At 43.0% G+C, this 27,191-nt stretch overlaps 1 protein-coding gene across 4 annotated transcripts in view; it reads right to left on the reverse strand.

The window, feature by feature from the left end:
• The window catches only part of LOC101164937 (protein Daple-like), a 59,570-nt gene that overhangs the window by 22,554 nt on the left and 9,825 nt on the right, over positions 1 to 27,191 (reverse strand). For all 4 annotated transcript variants that reach the window (XR_002872612.1, XM_023951515.1, XM_023951514.1 and 1 more), the window contains exons 3-13: positions 22,514 to 22,622; positions 11,036 to 11,105; positions 10,346 to 10,404; positions 9,052 to 9,135; positions 5,154 to 5,297; positions 3,675 to 3,874; positions 2,639 to 2,720; positions 1,863 to 2,021; positions 1,592 to 1,738; positions 1,271 to 1,421; positions 1,012 to 1,193 (exon numbers count right to left, since the gene is read on the reverse strand). Coding sequence is in view for 3 of the 4 variants with exons in the window: in XM_023951515.1 (XP_023807283.1) it covers positions 1,012 to 1,193; positions 1,271 to 1,421; positions 1,592 to 1,738; positions 1,863 to 2,021; positions 2,639 to 2,720; positions 3,675 to 3,874; positions 5,154 to 5,297; positions 9,052 to 9,135; positions 10,346 to 10,404; positions 11,036 to 11,105; positions 22,514 to 22,622 (1,387 nt within the window). In the remaining variant the exon portion in view is untranslated. The remainder of the gene's footprint in view (positions 1 to 1,011; positions 1,194 to 1,270; positions 1,422 to 1,591; positions 1,739 to 1,862; positions 2,022 to 2,638; positions 2,721 to 3,674; positions 3,875 to 5,153; positions 5,298 to 9,051; positions 9,136 to 10,345; positions 10,405 to 11,035; positions 11,106 to 22,513; positions 22,623 to 27,191) is intronic.

Raw genomic sequence — 27,191 nt, forward strand, 5'->3', positions numbered from 1 at the left:
GGATCAGATATTCATTTTTTTTCTTATTTTTATGATCAGCGCTACATATTTCAAGTCTATTATTACAGATTCTCTACTAGAAGTCTGCATATCATGAATGGATCACAGCATTTAACTGTAGTAAAGTGCAGCAGAACATGAAGCACACAAAAACAGCTCATAAAGTTAGCAGGATTTTCACAGATTTGGACTTCCAGGCTCAATAACTGTAAAACTGACAGCAAATGTCCCGACTGGTTTGCTTAATGAAAACAAAGGTCTTCAAAGGCATTCAAAATTACTTCTCTTTAATAATAATGAAACTGAGGGACGGCTGCCAAGGGAACGTCTACAAAGTGCAAGCTCTGCGAAAAGGGATTCAAAAAAGAAATCACTAATCTCTAAGAAACAACCACAACTAATAAATGTTACACTGATATCAAATAGTCATGAATTATCATCATTTTCACGCTACAACAAAGATTTGAAAAGGTAGTCATTTTTTATGTTAGCATGGATCATAATTAATCAAAACGTTCAATAGGCAGCTAAGCTTTTTTATCTAGTCAATAGATGCCCAATTTTCACTTGATTGTTGAAGCCGCTCCCCAGAAGGGCTCTGTTTAAGTGTTAAATGATAACGGAAAGTTGATAAAAACAAAACTTGGGGATAATCTGGATCTGTTAGAAAAAATTTCTTGATGTGTTGCCAAAGTATCGGATTGGGACTCTGCATCAGATCGGGGTCAATAAAATCTGATGGGGACATCTCGAGCCCAATCTCTAGTAGTTTACTCCAACTCCCTGAGCTGCAAGAGAGCCTCATGTGGTTCAGAAAAAGCAGCTGGCCTAACCTTTAACCAATTAACATGACTTCTATAAGACAGAAAAAAATAACATGGATTTTGGTTCTGCAGCTTAATTTTAGTTGAATAGAAAATATTTACTGAGAAACGTAATCATTAACTTTCACCATCAGCTTCTGGTGTTTGTGTAGAGCTGCAGCTAAAGGCTCGTGTTCCTCAGGATCACCTTGTTGTTGAGACTCTGCTTCTCTCGATCAAGCTTCTGCATGTGCAGCTGCTGCTCCTGCAGGACATGGTTCTCCTCCTTCAGCCTCTCAATGGAGGCCTGCAGTTCCCGGTTCTCCTTCTCCAGCTTCAGCATGCGGCTGGAAACGCACTCGTTCAGCTCCTGGACCAGGGACTTGCGGGCTGCAGGACACAGAGGTTACAGTTTGGTGCCGGAGCAGACGGCCGGCTCGGTGCGGGACGGGCAGAAGCTGTCGTACTCTCCGTGTCGCTGTGATCGTGGTTCTTGGAGAGCTGCTCCAGCTCCCAGCCCAGATGAGCCGACTCATTCATGCTCTGTTTCTGTCCGATCTCCAGCAGCATGTTCTCCTCCAGCAGCTCCTCCAGCCTGCGCCGCTCACTGTCTCTTTCCTGTTAGCGATCGACATGACGGAAGGGTTCAATCATTCCAGAGATCACATCAGAGGTGTCACTGAACCAAAGCAGCTCCTCACAGGCCCAGCAGAAACTGTTTCAGACTGAAGTTTTTTCATCTGCAGATGAAATGTCATTATTAAAACCCAAAAAGCAGCAGTGCCTACCATCTCCAGGTCATTGATTTTAGCTTGCAGCAACAGGTTGTCCTTCTCCAAAGTGTGCAGTTTATCACAGCGCTCCCTGGAGGAAGCCAACTGCTCCTCCAGCAACACCTTAGTCTCAAGCAGAGTCATGTTGTCTTCACGGAGCTCCTGGATGTCAAACACACACGTGTTGTGTTTTTCAGATATAACTACACAATTGAACATCAACCCCCCCCCCCCCCCCCCCCCCCTGGTCCTCCGTTCACAGGTGGTACTCGCTTTGCACACGTACCTCCACCCTGCTCTTGTAGAAATGCACATCGTGGAGCTTCTCCTTGCATCGACTAAGCTCCGCCTCCAGCCGGTCCACGCGGGCTGCTCGCTCCCTCAGAGAGTCCACCTCATCCCGGTACGCTCGCATGGACCGAGCCTCGCCGGCCAAGAGCTGGTTCTGGAGCGCACATAGACACGAGTCATGTGGAAATCAAAAATTCCCTGCATTGCGTCACCATGGGGTCAAAGAGACAAAGTGCACCCTCTTAAACAAGAACAAAGAGCTGAACAGAGATGAGGGGATGATCAGTGGATGAAGGTCGATCTTCTGCTGAAGATCAGACTCTCCGAGTATGAAGTTCTCCTCCAGTGTGGTTCAGGTCTGACTGCCGTCAGTCAAATGAATTCCCCTTCTACAAGTATCTGTTCTATCGGTCATATGTTTGTATTTTTTGTTTTGTTTTAAATAAGATTATTAAATTATATCAATGAAAGGTGCAACAAAGCCTTTTCATCTTGTGTGGTTGTTATCTTCCATCAGTTTAGCTACATTTCTCCTTTTAATGTTGGCAGAATTTTAATGTGACTTTGGTCCCTTCCATGGTGCTTTAATCACCACAAGATGTGTAAAAAAAACAGAAGCTGTTTGATGAGAGAATGTGGACGCGAATAAAATATTTGGGACGTGACTGTTTCAAATCTGCACTCATGGATGACATCAGATTAGCCGGACTTTGCTTCTTTGTTTTGACAGGACAGCCGGGTGGGGGGCGGAGGTGGGGGTGGCGGTTGCACCTCTTGTTTCAGCCTCTGCAGCTCCTGATCCAGACGCTCTGCCTCATGCTTTGAATCCATCAGCTGCTCCGTCTTCTCTTCCCTGTGGACACAACCAGACGCTCCTTAAGGCTTTGGTCGCACGCACTCGTCTGGGGATGACTTAAGATGCTGCCGCTCCAGTCTACGATCCTCCACGGGTTCTGGTCCAGTGGAGGATCGTAGACTGGAGCACCAGCATCTTAAGGGGAAATCAAGTGTGTCTTGCAGTACGGAAACCTTAAAGGAAAAATGGAACGTCCAGCATGTGTTGTATGTGTTGTAAGTGTATTGTGAAGTATTTATTGGGATCATGCATCTTATACACACTGATGACGCACGGGTGATGCCGTCATGTGATGCTCTTACGCCACACTTTAGCCATCGGTGGGGTGCGAGTAACCGACTCTGTACCAACGCTGCACGCACAAACACAAAATACACTCTGATAGTCCAATTTCCTGATCCGTAGCATGGAGCGCGTGCAGCCTAATGCACTAAGTGTGCAGGACTTGAAAAATATGTACGACATGCCTGCATCTCACCTACTTCACCCTCACTTACCCTTACATGTTGGTTAAGTGCCCACAGCATGCCCGTAGGAAAAAAATCTGCGTTAACGTTTTAATTCGGCGGGCTGAGCGAGGGGTCTGCGATCTTAAAATGTCGTGCGCACCTTGTTCTTCATCCGCTGACAGCCCGTATCCACAGGGCGCTAAAACATAAAGTGATGTGTGTAGTAAATGATGTGTCAGTGCCATCGGGGAGCCAGTGGGTCTGCTGTAGTTAAGTGAGAGTTCTCTGCCTTATTTGTCTCCAGATTAATAGGTAGAAGACACAACAAGCCGCCAAATGCTGACGGTACAATAAGGTTCAGCTTGTTTTATGACTAAAACATCCCAGAAACATAAAGGAGGGAGCAGAGCTGCTTGCTTAGTCCAAATGTGTATTTTCTACAGATCCAAACGTGATGAATCACATGCGATGGTGGCTCCTGCTGTGGGATCCAAGAACTCACAGGTCTTGTCTGTATCTTCGCAGCTTGGCTTTGGCGTCTGCCAACTCAACAGACAGATGCTGCTTTTCCTCAGTGATCAGCTCAGGACCCCCTGATCCTCCACCCCCAGCATGCAGCCCCCGCTCTGCGCTGCCCCTGCGTCCATCCTGGGGCTGCTGGCTGGACAGGTAGTCCCTCTCCTGAGTCAGATCCACAATGATCTGCAGGGCAGGGTAGCATGTTAGAAAAGGTCATCTGTAGTTTGGTTCCAACGATCAAAATCTGCACCTAAAAACCCTCAGGTGTGTCGATATACTTTAGTGGATAGAGCCAATAGAAATAGAAGACCGTTCTAAGAAAACAACATTTCACTGAAAACAAAACAAGCGATAAGAAGATGAAGCTAAAGCTTTTATTTCTGGTCGTTCTGAAGAACTCCTGGAGCTTCCATGTCTGCCAAATGTGGCTTCAGTGGCCAGAATCTGCTGGAGCCTCTGAAGAGCAGCACTGATGTTCTGACAGCTTCTTCTCCCATTTTCTATTATTTATTACAAGAAAAGACACATTATCCTTTTTTTTTTTTTACTTTTCCTGTCCAACAGCTGATCACAGCTGAACGCCTCTTGTGTTGGACACATTTTACTGTTACAACAGGGGTTTATGGATCTTCTGACACGCAAGGTGTGTATTTGTATAAACCCCTTTTGTAAACAACAAACACATTATCTGCTGTCGGGAAATTCTCAGCTTGAGACAAACTGATTCTTCTGGGTATTAAAACATCAAGCAAACACACTGAAACCTTTTTGTGGGTGTGTTTTGCTGTGGGTAAAAGTGTCTGCTAAATGACTTAATGTAAATATAAAAACGGTTTCAAAAATACATAAATCCTCATCAGTAGACAAAGAGGAAAACTCTGGCTTCACAGGTTATCCTGTCATTAACTCTTCTTCATCTCTGACAGAATATCCCAATCTTCATCTCGTCCTCCTTCATGTTTCATCTCCTTTTCCCAGCATTCAGTTCTTCTGCCCTCTCCAAGATCAAACTTTTCTGTTCTTCCTCAGATGCTTGTCTTGTCATTTTCTAACAGCATCAAGCCTCTGCAGGTGACCCAAAACGCTGCTCACTTCCAATTTTCCATCAAACCACTGTTCACATCTCTGATCTGCTTTAGCTGTTTTAGCTCAGTGAAATAACATAGTTGTTAGCAAGAATGTGTAGCTTTTTGCACAGTCATGTCTCAGTCATCTGAGGTTGCTTTGCAGTCTGATGGTCACAAGAGTTTGGAAGAAACTTTGTAAATTGGATTTAAAAACTAACATCACAGCTGCTCAACCCTAATCTTTCAGATTCCTGCTCTCTGTTCTGCTTGCTACTGATCAACTGATTAAAGACACCTGATCCAAGAAAATCTGTGCAAGACATGCTGGAAAGCAGGCACAGTGGTGGATCTGCCCAGATCCTCGGTATTGTGGCTGTGGTCTGGCCTTCCCATACCTCAGCGGCTTTGTCTCGCTCCTCGATGAGCTGCTGCAAGGAGGCTGCCATGGTGCGGGACAGCGGCTGCAGCTCCTCAGGACCCAGCTCCGCCCCGTCCTCCAGCCAGGACAGGTCCAGGACGTTCATCTGGTTGTGGGTCACCTGCAGTGTTGAACAGCATTAGTCTAAAACAGGCTGTGGTGGAAGACTGGGGTGTTTAGGAGTGTTTCTGCCCGTTTACGATTAACCTGTCAACTTTCTATTCCAAAGCCAGTTCATGTTTGGTTATGTAAAAAGCGTTCTATTGAAAACAGATATAAGTGCCCCCACTTGTATGGGGCCTGAACGCGTCCCTGATCTGTGTCGAAGTTCAGAAATGGGAACATCTGACACGCCACGGGGTCAAAATTGAACAGCGACGCCCACGGTTGCCAGGCCAAGATGCCTCACCCACCGCTTAAATCACGCCACAGGACCTCTGACCTGTACATTGACTGAATTTAGAAACTGGACCCCCCCTTGACCCGCGAATCAGGTTCGGTGTGAACGCAGCTTTAGCCTGTTCCGTGTGTTTACGCTGCTCGTTTCTCACATCAATGAATGATTCTTTACGCCTTAGTCACAGCTGCCCTTCCGTGTGGATCCGGGCTTCTGCAGGAGAAAAATGGGCAAACCTGCACGGGACACGCAGGTGGCCCACACAAAACTTTAAGATCATAGACAAGGCAGTGAACTCGTAGAGTCCATGCACACTTTTTCCGCATGCTACTGCATAGCAAACACTTAAACAACATGCAAGAATAGGTGAGGGTGAGAAGCAGGCGTGTAGTACGAATTTTTCCTTTTTTCAACCCCCGATCCCTGTTAGTGCTGTTTATGTGATTAGTGGTAAGCCTGGCTGTTAGAAAACTCAAAAATATCAAAAAAGCGGAGTGTAGTTTGTGTGAACATCCTCTGGGCACTTACACATCACCTGCACACTGTGTGCAGCATTTGCACGCGCTCAGTAAGGAGCCAGTAAACCCACCTCACTAATGACTAGAGTGTGCCGTAAGGACATAATATGACAGCGTGTGTAACTTACAAAAAACTATGATACACTTGCCACACACAAAAATGGTACATTTCATTTTTATGGCACCCCCTAGGGTGGCTTTCTTATGAAGGTAAAAATGTGTCTCAATGGACGAGCTTGTGGATTTGATGAAAGAACTTGTAACATAGAATGTGAAAACTTGCGCACCAAAAACCTGCATCTGTGTGTAAAAATCTTCTGCTGTAGTTTTAGGGCCACCAAAAAAAAAAAGTACAATTATGAGATTTTAAGTCGTAGATTTACAAGAAAAGAACATGAGATTAAAGTGGAAGTGAGCATACAGAGCAGCAGGTGAACGCCACGCAGCAGCAGAGCAGACCGACTAAACTCAATGGAACAGGTGAGCTGAATGTTTATTGATAACGTTCAAATGTTTGGAAGCTCATTTGTTTGATTCACGATTTATTAATGTTTTATTTATTGATGGGTGGTTTGCAGGATCTCTGCAGCCGTTGATGAAGACGTCGGTGTCCCTGCAGCTCTCCACCTCAATCCTTTCTTCCTCCATTAAAGACAAAATCTCTACGTCTGTGTGACGCTTCCGTCTGAGGAGCAACACTTTTTATGGCATTTTCAACGTTCTAATGATAATGTAACAGACTATTTTCATTCCTCTTTATTGTTTTATGTTGAAACAGGACTTTTCATCTGGAGGAGGGGGCATGTGTAACTGTTTACACATTGGTGTTTGGATGACAGGTTGATGACGTAATGAGACAAATGAACTTCAGGTTATGTGAATGAAAAGGAGAATAAAGGCTGCAGTGGTCCTCTACACCCAAACGTGTCTCTGAGCTCCTTATTTTACAGATGAAACTCTGCTTTACCGACAGAACCCCAGAAAGACAGCTCCACTGACAATAATCTGATTTTGAGTCGGCAAAAGGTTCAGAATCTCTGTTTTTTAAACCTATCTGGAAATAAAGCTTCACAAAAAGCTCCACATATTTCCTCTTCAAGCTAGGCTCCAATAAACGCAAAACTTTGGGGATTTTTCCTCTTTAATCTAGGACTTTTTTTTTCGTCGTAAATTTACGATTTAAAATCTCGTAATTTAACAGTTATGACTTTTCTTTCACGACTTAAAAATCTAATTAACATATTTTTTTTTGTAAACTGGCCCTAAAACTCCGTTGCAACAAACGATATCAGAACTGACACATTTCTATTTGCATGTGTTCACTTAGAGTTCCAACCTCCAATCTGTGATTACAACGCTCAAATGTGCTTCTGCGTGAATCTGCTGGCGTAAACCACAAGTGCACCAAACTGCACTCTGACTTCTGACACATTCCTTGAGAGAAACCTGTGACTTGCAGGAAGTCCGAATCTGTGAACATCTTTCTAACTTTACCAGTCTTCTGAGTCCTGCACTCTGATTGGTTGACTCCACCCTACTTTAACCCTCCCTCCCCTCCTTGTTCCATTTTCGGACACACATCAGTTTTGACACAAGTTTCTCTCAAGGAATGTGTCAGAAGTCAGAGCGCAGTTGTAGCGCAGCAGATTCACGCACACGCAGAAGCACATTTGTTATCACAGATTGGAGGTTGTAACTCTAAGTGAACACATGCAATGGGAATTTGTCAGTTCTGATTTGGTTTGTCAAACTTTACAGCAGAAGATTTTCACACACAGATGCAGGTTTTTGGTGCACAAGTTCTCACATCAAATCTACAAGCTCTTCAATTGAAACACATTTTTACCTGGGAACTGCAAGACACGCCTGTTCTTCCTTTCAGATGAGGCGGCTCCTTTCCAAGACCCTCCAGGAGCCCGGACAACCCAAAAACCTGCAGCACCTGTATGGATCAACCCCTCTACAGGTGCATGTGACGAAGGCCTCTTTGACTTGCATGTAAATAAAACAAGTGTGTAATATAATTTCTAGGGATCTCTCAGTTTAACCACTTGATCAGAAAGCAATCGCTTTGTTTCAGACAGATCAAAACTGGAGTTCAAACCCAAATCAGGAGATGGATCTATATTTTATTCTCAGTACAATTTGACCACATAAGACGCTTCTCACTTACATATCGTGAAACAAATTACAAAATCACAGTAAAGCTCAGTGGAATAGTGCAGTCTGAGCAGGAGCAGCATAAAAACACGCTCGTCTCTGCTTCAGAATCAGTTGATTTTTGTTGCTTGTGGAAACGGTCAAAGAGTTCCAGTAAGTTAAAGAAGGTTTTTAAGTATCGCCGGTGACAGATCTGCTGTAAAAGGGTTAAGCCAGAAAAGAACCCTATAGGAATTTAGAGTACACTTAAAAAAAAAAGATATTACTGGCATTACTTTATGACACTGTTGCACTTTTATTTGCTTGTTTGTTTATATGCCAGCTAGGTATTTTAATTTAAGCTGTTGTTTTTATTTATTTCATATTTCTGTTTACATTTGCACTGCTTTTACTAATAATAGGTAACTATCTCCAACAGAAGCGCAAATTTTAAGTGTACATGATAAAATAAGTTGAATAAGATAAAATAGGAGGCAATTTGGAAGTGTTTATTTTGTATTTGTTCCTTTTTCTAATGTGATACTAAAGTATCGGATCGGGACTCGGTATCGACAGATACGTAAAATATCCAGGAATTGGATCTGGGCCAGGAAAGCCTGATATGGACATCTTAAGTTTTACAGTTATGTGGGACAGTTGAACCGCTTTATTTTTTGGTTTCTCTTTCAATCAACAGGCTTAGCCTCTCCTTTAAAAAGGAATCGGTAAATAATGCAATGCAAAGACTGCCGCTGTCAAATGTGCAGCCGTGAGTGGCGTGTGTTGTGAGTGTTCTTGTGTGATTGTTGTGCTTCACTGACCTCTTGGATGTGGGAGACGATGGCCGCTTGAGTCTGGATGTCCAGCAGTTTGATCTTATCGATCATCTCCTGCTTCCGCTCACACTGAGCATTCGCACACAGGAAGAAGAAGACGCTGCTATTACTGGCGGGTTGATATAAGTTTCATTCCACATTTTCATTCCACATTCCACAAGGAAGTTTCATTCCACAACAGTGACAAACTGTAACCCAACACTAACAGGACTGGTTTAAAAAACATAAACGTAAAAGTCACTGAGAGCTTTCTTCATCTTCCTCCTGTGCACTGAAACCATGGAAGTCTTCCTCCTCAGTGTCGGAATAGCGTCAGATATTCTTCACCACACACTCTCAGTCTCTCCTTCGTTGTAGTTGTCACTGTGACTCTGAGGTAAATTCACTCCTGATCATGCGCTGTTCTCTCCGTCACGCAGCAGACCGGCTTTTCCAAACCCTTTGGTGATGGTGGATTTTTTCACACTGCTTTTAACGATTGCTTTTAACTTGAAAGCTGCGTCATATGCATTTCTTCCTGCATTTTCCATGATGAGGGTCTGTTCCTGCTATTCATTCATTCATTCATTCATTCATCTTCCTCGACACATATACCGTGTTCCCCCTGTCTCACTATTACTTACCTGCTCGAACGCCCCTAGTGGCCGGTAGAAAAAATGCATTGAAAAGAAAGCATAACTTAGCCGCATCATTGAATAAGCTGCGTGTGACAAAAGTAGCGGTTTATAATCCGGAAATTACGGTTTTTCTGTGTGTTGTAGAAAGGTTAAGTGGGCGGGACAAAAGTTATTCTGTGCAACATCAATATTTTCATATGGCTTTGGCCCCCTTCCCAGCTTCCTATTCATGGCTTCCACTGCGGCCTTCTTTTTCCTGAAACTAGTTGAACGAGCATGAGGAGTGTGAGGAAGAGGAAACAAAAGAGAAGGGAACCCATGGAAACGAGTACGGGTGACAGTCATACACAGATCACCCATAACCGGAAATGTCTGACCTGATCCCCCCCACCCCACCCCTCAGCAACATGAGTCTGATGACCAGCTGAGCCATCGGAAAGTTCTGAACACGTTCATGAACCTTCTGAAGCGCCTGGCTTCAGTAGCCAACAGAGGCTCAGTCCTGATGCCTGTGTAAAGCCTGCTCACATCCTGCCCCACCCTCCACTGCTGCACACAATCTGGACCCGTGCTCAGACATGCAAACATACAAGCATTCCCTGGGACAAACCGTGTTCCTGTGTGTGTGTGAACAGGCTGGGACTTTGGTGTGTTTGCATTACCTGCACAGCGCAGCCCAGTAAGAGCAGCAGGAGTCTCCTCAGTTCCTCCATGCTCTTGGCTGGGAGAAGAAAACAGCAGAAGGAGAAGATCTCAGTCTGGTACTGAGGAGACCCTTATCCCTCCAGAGACTTTAAAGACCCCCTCTGATGGGGATTGTTGGTGTTTTGAATATGTGGCATTTTTCTGATGATGGAGGACATTTATAGAAATAAAGCTCAAAAGTGTGTTTATTTAAATCACTGTGAATCAGGAGATTTAAAAATACAGATTTCTTTCTTTCTAGATAACTCCTGCCGCTCTGCAGAAACGATATCCTAAAAAACACCAATTTTAGAATTTTGGCTATAAACTGCTTAATGGTAACTAAAAGACCACTGAGAATGCTTTAAAAATAGATCAAAAGATGAGTGGAGTGGGACTTTAAGGATGAAAGTCATTCAGATGAAGCCAAAATGAGGAGTCAGTGAATTCTTAATAGTCCAGGATTGGATGTAAAGGCAGTGGGTTTGATTTAGGAAAATTATGAATAGAAAAAAGGAAATGAACAAATAACTAAAAATAAACTAAAAGAAAACAAACATTTACCAAATAATAATAAAGAACAAAAATCATTTATATTATGTAGAACATTCCATTTTGAAGAACAAGAGCCAAAAAGGCAAATAAGAGACTTTTATTGAGTCTGTTACCTGATAATGGGTCCTTGGCGATGCAAAGGATGTTGGGAAGGGGCATGACAATTAGCTGCTGCAGGGTCTCCTTTAACACAGAGGAAGAACTTCAGGAAGCAGGACAGGAATCATAAACATAAACAATCCACTATTAAAGGATGAATAAAGGAGAGCATTGAGTGAGTCTGAGCAGCAAAGAAATCCTGAAGCTGCGATTGTTCTGATGGACAGCAGGAGGTGACACCTCAGACATCTCTGCTGGCAAACAAAAACCTGGGTCTGAATGGAGGAGTAGAGCTCAACACTCCTGCCTCACACAGATGAAGGGCCTGCTTTAAAACCTAGCTGGATCCTGTCTGTGTAGAGGATGGGTTTTCTCTGGGCGTTCCAGCTCCACCCCACAGTCCTAAAACAAGCTTCACAGGTGGATCGGTAAGTACATTGTACTTTAGGTACTAACATGAGTGTGGTTGTCTGTCCTGTGATGGACTGGAGAACAGGCCACAGTGCCTAGCTAGGCTCCAGCAACCTGGAACAGGAATACGTGGGCTGGCTTGTAAAGTGAATGAATGAAAACAAAATCCCTCATGCACCTCAGTAATTTTGTGGACCGTTTGTGGTTTCAGCTCCTGCTTCAAAATCCTGTCTGCGGCATGACTTTTTCTGAGGAAGAGTTGCCTGTAGGGCGGAGGATCCAGGAAGAACATGCGGTGTGGGCTGAAGCCGGGTTTTACAGCAGAACATGGAGTCCTGAACTCTGACGGATCAACCACCTCAGGGACCTTCAGGGGAAAAGGCTCTGGTTCTAAAACCAGCTGGTCGTTTCTGCTGAAGCTTTGAGGGTCAGCAGCTCAGCAGAAAGGTGGACCCCCCCCCCCCCCAACACTTTTCAGTATGGAAAGGAGTTTCTGTGATAAAGTTGGCTTGGGGAGGGTTATGTTATGACCGTGTAGGTTCTGACATGACAGAAAGAGACGTTGGAACATCTGTTGTCAAACAAATGTGTAGGTTAAGTTCTACTGAGTGCAGCGATAAGATAAGAGGAAGCAGATGAACGAAAACGAAAACCATGGAACATCATTTATAGAACAAGAACTTTGAGCCAGAAGGAGCAGCTGAGCACAAAGTCACAGAACTGGATGACAAAAGAAATATTTTAGTTCTGCATTGTTCATCGTCACTGAATGGTAAATACTGTACTTATCTTCAGCCATAATTTACAAATAAATTCTTTAAAAATCAGACAATGTGATTTTCTGGATTTTTCTTTTCTTCCTTTTTTTCTCATCTTTATAAGTGACAGAATCGCACAATTCGTGGCTGACTAAATACTTTTATGCTCCACTGTACATAAAAACTGGTGTGAGTGACCCCTCCACCCTGGCACTCTAAAGAGGAAGTAGCCGCTGGTTCCATGAAGCCAAAATCCCATAGACCTCTACAGAGAAATAAACATTCTATTGGTCAGAATAAACATTCTTATTCTAAAACCCGTTTTTAATTAACCTAATTTTATTTTCAGGATATTTTTTCTTTCATGCAAGTTATTCAAATTCTAACCGGACCAATCAGATGCTTCACTAAAATAGGTGGTCTTGCGTCAAACGTTGAACATGTTTTTCCTATTTTGTGTAGCCCGCGTTCAAGTGGTAGGGGTGTGGCCTTCCAACACGCTCACTCCTGATGGTGAGTGAGGGTGGTTGCTATAGAAATGATGATTCAGACGAATCACTGCTTACTGACCATGCCTGGCTCCAATATGGTGGTGTCCATGTAGCAAAAACTACTGAATTGACTTCGTTTGGTTGGTTCATTTGGTTTTGATGCATGATGTCACACTCACTCTGTCCAGTTCTCAGACACAGTCAGTGGGAAAAATGCAAAGGGCATCTAACAAAAAGAGGTTTGTTACTAAAGGTTATTGTCCGATTTCGAGGAAGTAGGTTAAACATCTTCAACCACAATCTTACCAAAAAAGTGCATAGGCTTTTCTGCGTGTGTGTGGACGTATGTGCTGTGAGATGCAGTGATAGGTCGGTTGCAGTAACACCTGTCGCTGCAGGTGCACACAGCAGGCTGCAGGTAAATATTCTCTGTACATTAACCCTTTATAAGGGGGGGGATGGGTTCAGGTGTGCTTAGTCATCTGCAGACCAGGTAAAAACAGAGCTGCAGCAGCTTTTCAGCAAAGAGCAGAGCTACTGTTACACAGCTCAGCGAACAAAGGAAAGGTGATAGCTAGCTGTCCCCTCCACACACACACACACACACACACCCACACACACAGGCACACACACACACTGTACAACATGAAAAAAATATACAAAATGACTCCCAGATGTCTTTATGTTTTAGTGAAGAGGTTTTTGTCTTTTGCACCAACTGATAAATGACAAAAAAAAGGGGACATTAGTAAATAACAGACATTATCTCCAACCAAACCAGCAGCATGAAACTATCACAGATATTCTCTGCTTTGCCCTTTTGATCCAAAATGATAGAAACAGAAGTTTATCAAAGAGTGCAGTCTTGTTTAGAACAAATGTTTTAGTCTGGGTTTGGATCTGATCACTGCAATGATGTTGCTGTGTCCGATCATGTAAAACATCCTGTTGTTCTGGTGCTGTATATATACAGTAGACTTCCCAGAGGCCTATGACACAGTGGACCATGCAATCCTCGGAGACGCTATGATCTAAAGAGAGCAATCCATTCTCTGACCACTTCTTAAGACTTAGTCACAAGTTCACAGCTGCCCATATGGGTGGAAACGGGCTGCCTGCAGACAAAAAAAAAAGGGCAGACCTCTCAGCGGCACACAGGTAAACTACACACAATAACAAGGTCATAGATTTCTCTGTAAATCCACATTCATGCACAATTTGTCCACTGGCAAGCTGCAGAGGACAGCTTGTAGCAAACACTTAAACAACACGCAAGGGTAAGTAAGGGCAAAGTAGGTGAGACACAGGTGTGTCGTGTGGACTTTGTTTTTTCAACCCCCCCAAATTCTGCGCACTGCACAAGTGCTGTTCAAGTGATAAGTGTATGCAGCCTGACTGTTGCAAATGAGATAATCAGACGTAATCAGTGTAGTTAGTGTGGGCATCCTACGGGCATCCAACAGACACCCCATGCATGCAGTCCGTAAGGAGCAGTGGACGCACCTCACTAATGGCTAAAGTGTGGCCCACGACGCCGTACGACAGCATCACCCATATGTCATAAAAGTGTGCGACTTTCCTCACAAATATCAAACACTTAACACTTGCACGGCAATGATACGTTGCACTTTCATGGCATTTCTTAAGGTGGCCATATGAGCCTCAGGGGAACTGCAAGACACATCTGCGCTCCCCTTAACCCTTGTGCCATCTTGTGGGGTCAAAATGACCCCGCCCTTCCATTGATGTGTTCTCCCTACCATGACAAAGGTGGATAAAGGTGGAAAGATTTCATGTAATCCATGGACACCAGTGAAGATCACAAATCATTGAAGAAAAAAGGTTTAGAACACTGTCTAGTGGGTCTAGATGACCCAACTCCCAACGTTAAAGTGCCTATAGGATAGCACAAGGGTTAAGATGCAGCCGCTCCTGTCTATAAACCACCGTGGGCCGAAACAACACCAAAACCCACCCAAAACAACCCAAGCTCTCTTTTCCTCCTCAGTCCTGAGTACAGGTGAGCGGGCACTTAAACCTTTTAACCAGGGGTTTATAATTAACGATTCAAACAGGTGAAACAAACAAATTACAAAGAAAAATTGAGAAAGTGTGGAACATAACTACAATTTGGCTCCTCCAATGATTTTTAAAGCTTTTAAAAGGCTTGTCTTGTTTTGCAGAGATTTTACTGTCCTCAGACATTCCAGAGCTTCATGATCTACTGATCAAGAATCCCTCAACCTCTTAGACAAAACAAAAAGAAATATGACAACTGCTAAATCCTAAAATCCCGTCCAGGTCGCAGTCATGCCCGGTTGGGGAGCGCTGATCAAGTCTTCGTCTGCTGTTGAAAAGCTTGTGAAGGATGTGGCTGAAGAGATGAAATACCATTCAAAGGTGCGTGCAATTACAGAGGGGAGAGGTAGACTAGATGAAAGGAAGTCAGCTTAGAAACCGATTTACTGAGAAAAATAAAAGCCCCGCAGGACAGGAAATCCAAAAACAACATAAAGACAAACATGAAAAACTGAACATGAGAAGGCAGAACAGGAACGCAGCTGAACAAAAGAAACCAGAAGCATGAAGACCACAGAAGGTGAACAACACTGCGGGTGTGGCAGCGGCTACTGCTAACATAGAGCAGAGAGGACAGGAAGGAACAGCAAAAAAAGGGGGTCAACATTCTTTAGGCAACACCAATGCTTGAATGAATCCCCATCATCTATAGGGTACATGCTTGAAGTCCCACTCCGTTCATTTTAGGATATATGGTAAAAGTGATGGCAGTGGTCTTTTAATTATGATTTATAGACAAAATTCAAAAAATTGAGTCGTTTTTCTAGAGCATAGAAAGTAGTTCATTAGACATTCACTTCTGAGTTGTGGGCGGGACTGTTGGTGCGGAGTAAACCTGCCACAACTTCCCTTCACCTATCTGTTTACACTCTTTCCCGCTAGCTGACAGCCTCTCACACCCCCACAATAATAACAAAAATGGCAAGCTCATTTTGGCGATATCCAGCTGTACAGTTTAGATCCAGATTCCAGGTCAGACGAGGTAAACAAAGATGTACATGGATGTATTTGTCTGCGGGTGGATGCATCAGACTAAAGTAGAGCAGGGGGCCTGTGGCCCACCATGTCACAACTTCAAGCTTTTTCCAACTGCATTTTTTCATCTGCTCCAGATTCACAATGCTTTGAATAAAGGAATACTCAGAAATGCAGGTTTGAGCTCAATTTTCTATAAATCCGTCAAGAGAAAAATGCAGCAAGAACATGTTAAAAACACCAAAAATGTGGTTATCATCGGAGTGGGTCTGTAACAGGAAATGGATAAAGTAAAAACAGATTTCTAGAACATCCCCCCCACCCCTTTTTTATAAGTTTTCATTTAACTAAGAAAAGGTGCTTACTGACTTTTATTTTTTACTGTACTCTATTATGTGATGTCTTTAACTGAGCAGCAGAGTAAAACCCTTCTGTGGGTGTCACCCTTTTTCTCCCTTCTGCAGCCTCAAAGGTCTCTGAGGGAAACTCCGGCTCCTCCTGAAAGCCGTCTGCAATGCTGTGAGAAAACACTGCTCTTTACGGATCTGTTTTCGACCCATGAAGGCAACACAAAGGGTGTTCCCGTTCTCCAGCTCACAAGCACAACCCAAAAGAGAGATTGAATCAAAGCTGTTCTGTGGTGACCCGGTTCAGCCCACAGACTGGCAGAGAGGTTGTTTGACCGCAGCAATAACACACACAGACTCCTGAAAGGTAAACAAACACACAGCACAGGCAACACAGATGCGTGCTTCTGCAGGACAGAGGATACGGAGGTCAAAACAACCCATTCAGGCCCGGGGAGATTGTTCTGGAGTTCCCATGACAACCAAAAGAGGAGGAAGAGGCAAGGACAGAAGTGGGAGAGGGAAGTGTTGCTCCACAACAACACTACTTTGACAGTCACACACCATTCTCATTTAGACACTCAACAAAACTGGATTTATTTCTATGTAAAATAATTGTTGCATGAAAATACCCCACCTGCTCCGACCTGACACACACTCTGTGTCTACACTTAAAAAAACAACTGGATTTTAGTTCTATGTCTCCTTTAGACATTAGGGTTGGGCGATGTCCCCTAAATTGGCCGTTGACGATGTTTGCTGTCAACCATCGGGATGGACGATGATATCGTCGTGGGGGGGGGGGCTATTTTTAATTTTTCTGTCTTATATAATTGCTATTCGTTATTTTACTTTATTACTTTATTTTATTTCCCAACTAATGACTCATCCGCGATGATCCAGTATAAACTGAGCGAAGTGACTTTAACAAAAAAAGTAACAAACAAAATAGAAAAGAAGTTTTCCGCTCCCGCACTTAACTAGTCAAGTGGACCAGCGGAGCGCGGACTTACAGCTTTGTGTTTGAGGGGAAGGGGTGGGTGCTTTGTTACATGAGCGCTATGTGTGTGAGATTTAAGACTGCGATCCGTCCCGCAGCTCTAGGGGAACTAGCTACCGAACTCAGAACCGGGTCTAAAAGTGTGTGTCTGAGCACAGCTCGGATCGTCAGCATACACAGCGGCGGTGTGAGGCAGAAATGTCGCTCAGTCCTTAGAAACCGTTCAAAAAATCACGTGGATTTGTGTTTCCAGTCGTGTCCCCACTAAATAAAGGCTGATGTTATTCCCAAATGTTTGCGTGCAGCCAGGATGCAGCGCCACCCAAAGCTAATGTTGTTAGCCCGTGTTAGCATACTGCTAATGATCCTGGCTTCTTTCTGGCTTCGTTCAGAAAAAGCACTGACCACACGGATTAAAATTCAAATGATGAGCGAACAGGTGTTTCATAATAACCGTAACATTATTAAAAGCACGTTTAGAAGATCGTTGTATATAGCCGCTCGGCGCTGTTTAACATTGTTTCGTATTGAATTGATACATTCAATAAAGTTTGAAAAAAAAAGCCACTCGGCGGAAGTTATATCCTCTTCCGGTTTTCAAACCCTACTGCGCATGTGCGAATGATTTATTCCGACTGAAAGTGTGACCTTAGTGAACGTTTGTTATATTCTGAAAACGTTTTTCTGGGCCCATGTACACCGTTGGATTCTAATCCGACCATTGATCCCATCAAGATATTTTGCACATGTAACCGCGGCTTATGGTGTCGACGCGCAACGTGGCGGGGGCGTGGCATCACGATGGTGTCTCTCCATCGGGATGTCAGTCACCCATCACGATGGACGATGGTATCGTCCATCGGCACAACCCTATTAGACATTTACAGACGAGGTACAAGTCATTTTCAACAACTGAGAATCTCACATGGAAAAGAAATTAAAAGCAGAACCGAACGAGCCATCTAAGAATCTAAAGAAAACTCCTCACAGACAGACAGAGGCGGGGAGGATCACTGACAGCAGTCCAGGTCTGCTGAGGATTCAGCAAATTAGGAAAAGCCAACACCCCAAGTAAAGACTATGTTTGCACATGAGCACATGCACCGACCCTACAGCTCATCCTCATTGGAAAGTCCAAAGGCCATAAAAGGGAAACGCTGTTGTGCAAGTTACTAGAAACAAACTAATGTAACAGATTAGGGTGACACTTTTAGAAAGATTCCTTTATAATCTATAGACATTTACAGCATTAGTAATGTGTTTGTCCGATTTAAGAAGACATTCATTAGCATTTGTAAATGTCTCACAAATGTCTTCAATTTGTTAGGCAGCTTTTTAAAGACATTCATAAGTAGTTATACGTTTTACAAATGTCTTCAAAATGTTATTTAAGATGCTTATAAAACATACGTCAGCATTTATTGACGTGTAAAAAATGCCTTACACGTTGCTTTTAGTGTGAGCCACAAACAATGCCAATGTAGTATGAAAAGTTAACTGGTTTAACATTAAGTCAAGACACAAACACCCAACAAAACTTGTGTAACAAGAGATACACGCAAGTAGTACTGTTGACTCATTGCTTTAAAAAGTAACATAAAGTGGTTAAAAGGAATATCTTTGAGTATCACAAGTTTTCATACCACATTGTTGTTCTTAGTGGCAAGAAAGTCCACACTTTAGATTAGGAGGCAACAAAACACAGAATAAATAAAGCCGCAAGCGGCGTTGTATGGCCCGCAGACGCAATCCGCCTTCCACGCCCAACTCTACGCACCACCGCCCTCACCGCCGTCACCGCCCACTTTTGATGAAGGCTAGTCAAAACTGCATATGCTAATTATGCTAACTATGCTAGCTATGCTAATGTGGCTAAAAGTGCTGGCATAGCGATCAGCATCATCAACTGACTCAGAAAAACACATTACCTAAAATGCTACTTATGCTAACTATGCTAGCTATGCTAATGTGGCTAATAGTGCTAGCATAGGGATCAGCATCATCAAGTGACTCAGAAAAACACATTACCTAAAATGCTAATTAAAATCTACAACTTCTAATTCCAACATTTTGTCCAGAGTAGCCTGCCATTGATGCCCAAAAAGTTTCGAGACAATCGATGAAAATTCCAATGACAAGTTTACGTTTGAATCTGGTGATAAAGGTGTTTTTTATAGAAAATTCAAGATGGCGGCCTTTCCCCGAAGTCAAAGGTGGACGAAACTCCAGAGGTAGTTGTGGACTTGCTCTAGCAACATGTGAGTCGAATTTCGTGAAAATCGCTCGAAAAAAAGTTCATTTTTTCATATTGTGTAAAAACGCGAAAAACGCAAAATGGCAGATTTTGGCACAAAATGGCCGCCAAACCGTAGGTCGTGTCACCATCCCGTAATGATTTCAAAACGTCCTTTGGATATCGCGGACAAGGGTATATTGGTTTCGTTAGTCGATTCTCAAAATAAAAGTTCCGAATTTTTTCGTTTTTGCCGAGTCTGCACATTTTTTTGCGACAGTTTTTTGCTTACCACGCCCACATTCCTTTATCGATCTTGTCGTGCGTAGCATCGTTTTGTTCAGCGCGGGCCAAGGAATCGCATATTTCCTCTTCACGACATTCCGATGAAAAATGTGCGAGCTAGCCAAGATGGCAACGGTTGCTAGCTCGCCACGCGCACACCGTTCAAAATCTACAACTTCTAATTCCAACATTTTGTCCAGAGTAGCTGGCCGTTGGTGCCCGAAAAGTTACGAGACGATTGATGAAAATTCCAACGACGAGTTTTCGTTTGTATCTGGTGCTAAAGGTGCTTTTTTGAGAAAATTCCAGATGGCGGCCTTTTCCCAAGGTCAAAGGTCAACGACACTTCTGGGGTGTTTGTAGACTGGAGCTGGCAGCAAGTGTGTGCAATTGCGTGAAAATCGTTCAAACAAAAGTGTCTTTTCCCCATATTGTGGGAAAACACGAAAATCGCCAATTCTCAGAGTTCGCCACAAAATGGCCGCCAAGCCGTAGGTCGTGTGGCCGTCCCATAATGATTTCAAAACATCTTTGGGATATCCACGACACGTGTGTCTTGGTTTCGCGGCCGTATTTTGAAGTACATTTTGTTCGGCCCCATACGCGATTTTCGGCCCATTCATTTTTTTGACGGGATCGCTGGCCGTGATGTCATCGTCTTCGGGGGGGTGACGTTGACTTTGTGGAAAATTCATTTGCAATTTATCCAGGGTGTGTGCACGTTTTGGTGACTTTTCGAGCATGCGGCGGGGGTCAAATTCTCGCTGAAAGGCGGCGAAGTCGTCGTTCCAACTGCGAAAACAATATGGTCCTTGCAGTCAGTGACTGCTGCTGCGGGCCATAATTATTAAGTGAGACACAGTTGATCTGCTTATCTAATGCTTCAAATGATGTTTAAGGACATCTTCAAATGCTTAAAAATGTCTCATAAAGGTTTAAGAAATGCTTATAAATGTTTTATAAGCAGCATATTAACAATTAAAATGCATAAATGAGAGAGCTACAAACGCTAATGTCTAGTAAATGTCCTAGAAAGGCGTAAAAAACACATCCGTTTGCCATGTTTGAGGACGCCATGTTTGAACCAGACGTCCTCAGTAAGTCGTGATAGGTCTGTCTACATTTATATATCAACCACTCTCTCCAATCAGGAGAAAGCATGTTAGAAGGCCACACCCCTTCGACTCAAATCAAGCTCCAGGGAATCTGTCAGTCAAATGCTTCGAACGCTCGACGCAAGGCCACCTACTTTTATCAAGGTCTCTGATTGGTCAATTTATAACTTGGATAGCTTGTGCTACAACAAAAATATAAAAAAAGAAGTTTGACTAGCAAGAACATGTTAATAAAAGGTAGTAGAGCGAGAATGGTTATTGTAAAGAACGTAGTGACTGAGTAACCAGTAGGGTTGTGTCCATCGTGATGGGTGACTGACCTCACGATGGAGAGACACCATCGTGATGCCACGCCCCCGCCACGCTCCGAGTCGACACCATAAGCCTCGGTTACATGCACAAAATATCTTGATCGGATCAATGGTCGGATTAGAATCCAACCGTGTACATGGACCCAGAAAAACCTTTTTCGATTATAACAAACGTTCAAATGGGGCACACTTTCAGTAGGAATAAATCATTCGCACATGCACAGTAGGGTTTGAAATACCGGAAGAGGAAACTAGGTCCGCCGAGCGGCTACATACATAGATATCTGGCAGCTCAGTAATATACTAGATAATCTTCTAAACGTGCTTTACTTGTCCTTAACAACAATAGCTTTGGATAAACATAAATCCATGCCGGAAATGACCGAATCTGCATTTTGGATGCACGTAAATATGTGGGAATAACATTAACCTTTATTTAGTCGAGACACGACTGGAAACACAAATCCACGTGATTGTTTAAACGATTTCTAAGGACTAAGCTACATGTCTGCTTTGAAAAGCTAACACACTGCCCCAAACAAAGCCGCTGTGTGTGTTCTGGCGGTCCGAGCTCTGCCCTGACACACACTTTTAGACCCGGTTCTCCTGAGTCCTGAGTTCGGTAGCTCGTTCACCTAGAGCTGCGGGGCGGATCACAGTCCTAAATTTCCCACACATACCGCACATGTAACAAAGCGTCCCCCCCTTCCCCTCAAACACAAAGCTGTAAGTCCACACTCCACCGGTCCACTTGAGTAATTAAGTGCGGGAGCGGACTACTTCTTTTCTATTGTTTATATTTTTTTCCTGTTGAAGTCACTTCCCTCAGTTTATACTGGATCATCGCAGATAAGTCATTAGTTGGGAAATAAAGTAATAAAGTAAAATAACGAATAATGTTTATATAATAAAGAAAAATTACCCCCCCCCCCCCCCCCCCCCAGACGATATCATCGTCCATCCCGATGGTTTACTGCAAACATCGTCAACTGGCAACTTAAGAGACATAGCCCAACCCTAGTAACCGGTTCATTTCTCAATAGAAGTCTATGGGATTTGGGCTTTTTGGGGCCAGCGGGTACTTCCTACTTGGAAAGCAAAGGGGGAAGAGTTTGTACAGTCCATTTCTCATTTATTGTCAATGGTTCCAACATGGCCTCGACCATATCCCAAAAATGGCCACTGAATTTACTTAGTTTTTTGTAGCCGGAAATATGGCATTTTATATGGATGACATCAGTCAATAGTGTTAACACATTCAGTCAGGGGTTGTAATCTTAATAAAGTTATAACTTGCACATGATTAAATACACTGTTTTTGACAGATTGATGGAACCACTGGAAAACTTGACAGAGATTCAGCCTTTTACTGCTCCCGTCCAGTTGGTGCTTTTGGAACATTGTTGAGATGGGCAGAATAAACTCTAACCAGTGAGCCCGGCCTACTTCTCCCATTGCAGGGTGTTTGTGTGACTTGTGAAACATACCTGGTAGTACGTCTTAATGTGTCTGGTGAGGACGGTCAGGTTGTGGAGGCGCAGTGACATGTCGTTGTTCACGTTCTTGGTCAGCCTCTGGTTGGTGGGACTCGGGTCACTATGGTAACACACACACAACACAGCAGCTCTTAGAAGTGACGTTAACGGCTGTTCCATGGCACAAAGAGAGAGACACACACATGCACCCCCCACCCCCACCCCCGATACTCTTGGGAAACTATAGTGCTACAGGGATTTATGCTCACATCTCCACAGTATGCCAGACTGATTTGCATGTCAACAAAGGGGGAGGTCGAACAGTCCGCATGACTTACCAAACGGTCATGGCGTCACTTTAACGCTGACACGGTTTTTAAGAGTTTAAAAGACAGGGGGGAGGGGTCGGTAAAGCTGCGAGTTCATGTCATCAGCTACACATCTTCTGCTTTTATTTCTCAGTCTTGAACCGACAGGTCAATCTGTTTACATCCCGCACTAGTTTCTCTATGACATTTTATAACCTGGACAGCGACGACTTCATCAGTCTGCACATCTGGTGTTTGTCTGGACAAGCAGATGCTGAACTAGAAGGGAAACCAAAGGAAGGGTAGTCTGAGGCCGTCTTCTAACTCAGGTCAACATCTAAAACCCATCAAAGTACGCAAAGACCAATGCACACTTGTTTGCGCACACACAGAATGCATGAATGCATAAAAACACACTTACCAGACACACACACACACACACACACACTTCATACACTGAGGGACTGGTAGAGTGATATGTCTAGGTTGAGTAACTCTAAAGGTGTAGGTGGTGGGGCTACTGCTTGTGTGTGATGATGGTCTGTCGGGATGGAAGACAGGTTATGAACTCACTGTTCACGGTTTGTTCCCAAAAATGGGACATAGTTGTGAAACACAAATCTGTTCTAGATCTGAGGTTTTAACAGTCATGTGTCAATCAAAAGACCACGCCTCCATGTGTGTGTGCAGCTTCAAAGTTAAACATGCATATAATGATGAAGAAGATTTAGGTATCTAGCACTTCCAAACTGTTAAACAAGTATTAAAAAATTGACTACACAAACTGTACGTTTTAGTTTATAGAATTTTAGTATATAAGACTGTTTATTTTTTTGAAGCAATGTACTTTGTATAGTATGAAACTAAATTGCTACTTAATAACCTCCACATAAATTTGGATTAACAGCTTCAAAATGTAACGTTAACTAAAATAAAATGCAGCAACATTTTCTATGATTTAAAAATGTTTAAAACTTAAAGAAGCCTTTTTAAATGTTTCCATGAAAAACAAACAAAAAATAAATAAATTAAATCATCGATTTTTAGTATCCACATCAAATGTTGCAAGTGAAACTCCATTCTTCCAAATGTTACTAAGTATTCTTGTATCGTTTCACTGCGTTGTCTGCTCAGCCAAGATGCATGGCGGTAGACAGACAGACAGCTCAGCTTTCAGTTTTGAGATGTCAAAGGCTGATTTAACAGCTGATTGCTTCTCTGACTGACAGATTCACCAACAGTCTCACAATTGGACACCAAGACCCCCCCCCGGGTAACCCACTTTCCCCTTAAGCCCAGAACAGGTCCTAATCACACAGTCAGCCACAACAGCAGGATGGTGCGGAACAAAAGGCTGATTACCATTGTTTCCAAAGACAATGTCTGAAGCATCAATATGTGCAGTTTAGAGACAGAAGAGGAGAGTTCAGACGACACAGCAGCTTCATACCTACAGACCAGCACATGTACAAAGAATACATGCTGATCCTGTTTTTCAAACATCCCACATAAACCCCAAAGTCTGGTTAATTATTATTGGTTAGAAGACGTATAGAGATGACTGGATCACAGCTCAGCCGAGCTCCAGCTGGGTCTACTGAAAAACTCAAAAATGCCCCTTTACTGTCATTTTTGAAAACTTTTTTTCTGAATCAAGAAGTGAAACTACTTTCTAACAGTATTCTGATCCAACATGCAGATTAACTTTAAAATGAGGGCAGTGTCCCATTAGGTTGAGAAAGAATCATGGACAGTTGAGAAAACATAAGAACCAGGAATAATTTTCACCAAAAAAAAACAGTGAATTGGAATCGTAAGTATTTTGATGTGGGTTAAAATTCACCCCAACTTCAAATGAATGTAACACTCATGTAAATATGTTTAATGCTGAGCTCATGGGGAATATCACTAAAACTAGATACATCGCATCAACCTACCTTCAATGAGGTAAGTGTGGATGCTTTGGGCTGAATGGTTGAGGAAAAGGCTAAAGCAACCGCGTAATTTTAAAATACCTGAAACTTGCTTATCAATATTGACCAAATAAATGACCAATGTGCCTCCAGTGTGTCTGGAAGGCAGAAGCTGCTGCTGACACACCCCTTCACTACTGGATGCTGTTTCTACACCCTGATATTTTTTTAGTTATGTAAAACTCAGAAGTAGAGGACTCCTACAGGATACATTTCATTCGTCTTAAGCATAGAGTCTTGATGTGAAATTTCTTAGAAGTGTAAAGACAAAGCCCCCCCTCTGCAGAGCTGAGAATCCCATACAAAGCCATTGTTCAATGGCAGTTTTTACTCCCTTCAAACAAAAGTTCAGATTTTCAAAACCACTTTACTTCTCAAACAATAGAACCCTTATAAGAAACCCAACACTTAGGGCTAAATGTGTGCTGCTTTCATGTCTTCAGGGTCAACTTTGTTCTCACAACTGCAAGTTAAGATTTGAGAGGGAAAAAGTCATCTGATTTAAAATGACCCGTATAGTAGAGTTCAGAAAAAAGTAGTAAAAGACATTTTACTACTTTTTACAGAAAAAAAAATCATGACTGTGATTAAGGGAGCATATTGGAGAAAAATAGTCTTAAAAAAAACCCTCTCTAAACTCTCAGCGATGACATCACCACTCCAGCTCTAGAACATTTGGCATCATAGACTTCCTTTAAAAATTCAAAAATGATTTGAAATTTTCATAAAACATTTAACTGCGATTGTGTAAAAACTGTCAGGAAATTTAAAAAGAAATATACAAACTCAAGAGCCCATTGTCTGCAGAGTTGTCTAATAGTTAATGCTGTTTTGAGCTGAATGTCTTGACATTTTCGTATCCTACAGCTGAAAGACTTTAGTGCGATTTGGGGAATTTAAAGGTTATCCCATTCATTTTTTTTGGTTGAATAATTTCATGAAAGCGTTAAACGTTTTGATAGTTGAATGGATTAAATGAAGCGGATGAAGAGTTATGGACGTCCAAAATCTGGATGGTAGAAAAAAGGAATCTGGAATTCAATTGCGTAAATGCTTTGAAGTAGGCCAGAACAGTAAATCACAAAGTTATCGTTATCGCGATATCGAGCTGTGAAGATACTCATATCGCAAAAGTCAGCGAAATTGCAATAAATGGTTACCAAAAATGTGCTAAAGCAATGTAATGGCAGCTTGACATATTTAACGAATCAAATAAATCCTTTAATTTAAGTTATGTTGACTATTAGGGTTGTGCCGATGGATATCATCGTCCATCGTGATGGGTGACTGACATCCCGATGGAGAGACCACCATCGTGATGCCACGCCCCCGCCACGTTGCGCGTCGACACCATAAGCCGCGGTTACATGTACAAAATATCTTGATGGGATCAATGGTCGGATTAGAATCCAACCGTGTAGATGGGCCCAGAAAAATGTTTTCAGAATATAAAAACGTTCACTAAGGTCACAATTTCGGTCGGAATAAATCATTCGCACATGCGCAGTATTCGCACATGCGCAGTTTGAAAACCGGAAGGGGATACAACTTCCGCCGAGCGGCTTTTTTTCCAAACTTTATTGAATGTAACAATTCAATACAAAACCATAACAGCACCGAGCGGCTATATATATTGACATGTCAGCTCGGTAAAATACGAGATGATCTTCTAAACGTGCTTTTAATAATGTTACGGTTATTATCAAACACCTGTTCGCTCATCATTTGAATTTTAATCTGTGTGGTCAGTGCTTTTTCTGAACGGAGCCAGGATTAGCAGTATGCTAACACGGGCTAACAACATTAGCTTTGGGTGGCGCTGCACGTAAACGTGTAAGAATAACATCAGCCTTTATTTAGTCGGGACACGACTGGAAACACAAATCCGCGTGATTGTTTGAATGTTTTCTAAGGACTGAGCGACATTTCTGCTTTGAAGCTCAAACCGCTGTGTGTGCTGACGATCCGAGCTGTGCACAGACACACACTTTTAGACCCGGTTCTGAGTTCGGTTGCTTGTACCCCTAGAGCTGCGGGACGGATCGCAGTCTTAAATCTCCCACACATACCGCTCATGTACCCCCCCCCCCCTTCCCATCAAACACAAAGCTTTAAGTCCGCGCTCCGCCGGTCCACTTCACTAATTAATAAGTGCGGGAGCGACTACACTTCTTTTCTATCTTGCTTGTTACTTATTTTGTTAAAGTCACTTCCCTCAGTTTATACTGGATCATCGCGGAGTAACCAGTAGTTGGGAATAAAATGAAAAAAGCAAAATAACGAATAGCAGTTATATAAGAACGAAAAATGTAAAAATACCCCCCCCCCCCCCCCCCCCCCCGACGATGTCATCGTGATGGTTGACAGCAAACATCGTCAACGGCCAAATTAGGGGACATCGCCCAACCC

The sequence above is a fragment of the Oryzias latipes genome, chromosome 22 (genome assembly GCF_002234675.1).
Source record: "Oryzias latipes chromosome 22, ASM223467v1".
NCBI classification, from domain to species: domain Eukaryota; kingdom Metazoa; phylum Chordata; class Actinopteri; order Beloniformes; family Adrianichthyidae; genus Oryzias; species Oryzias latipes.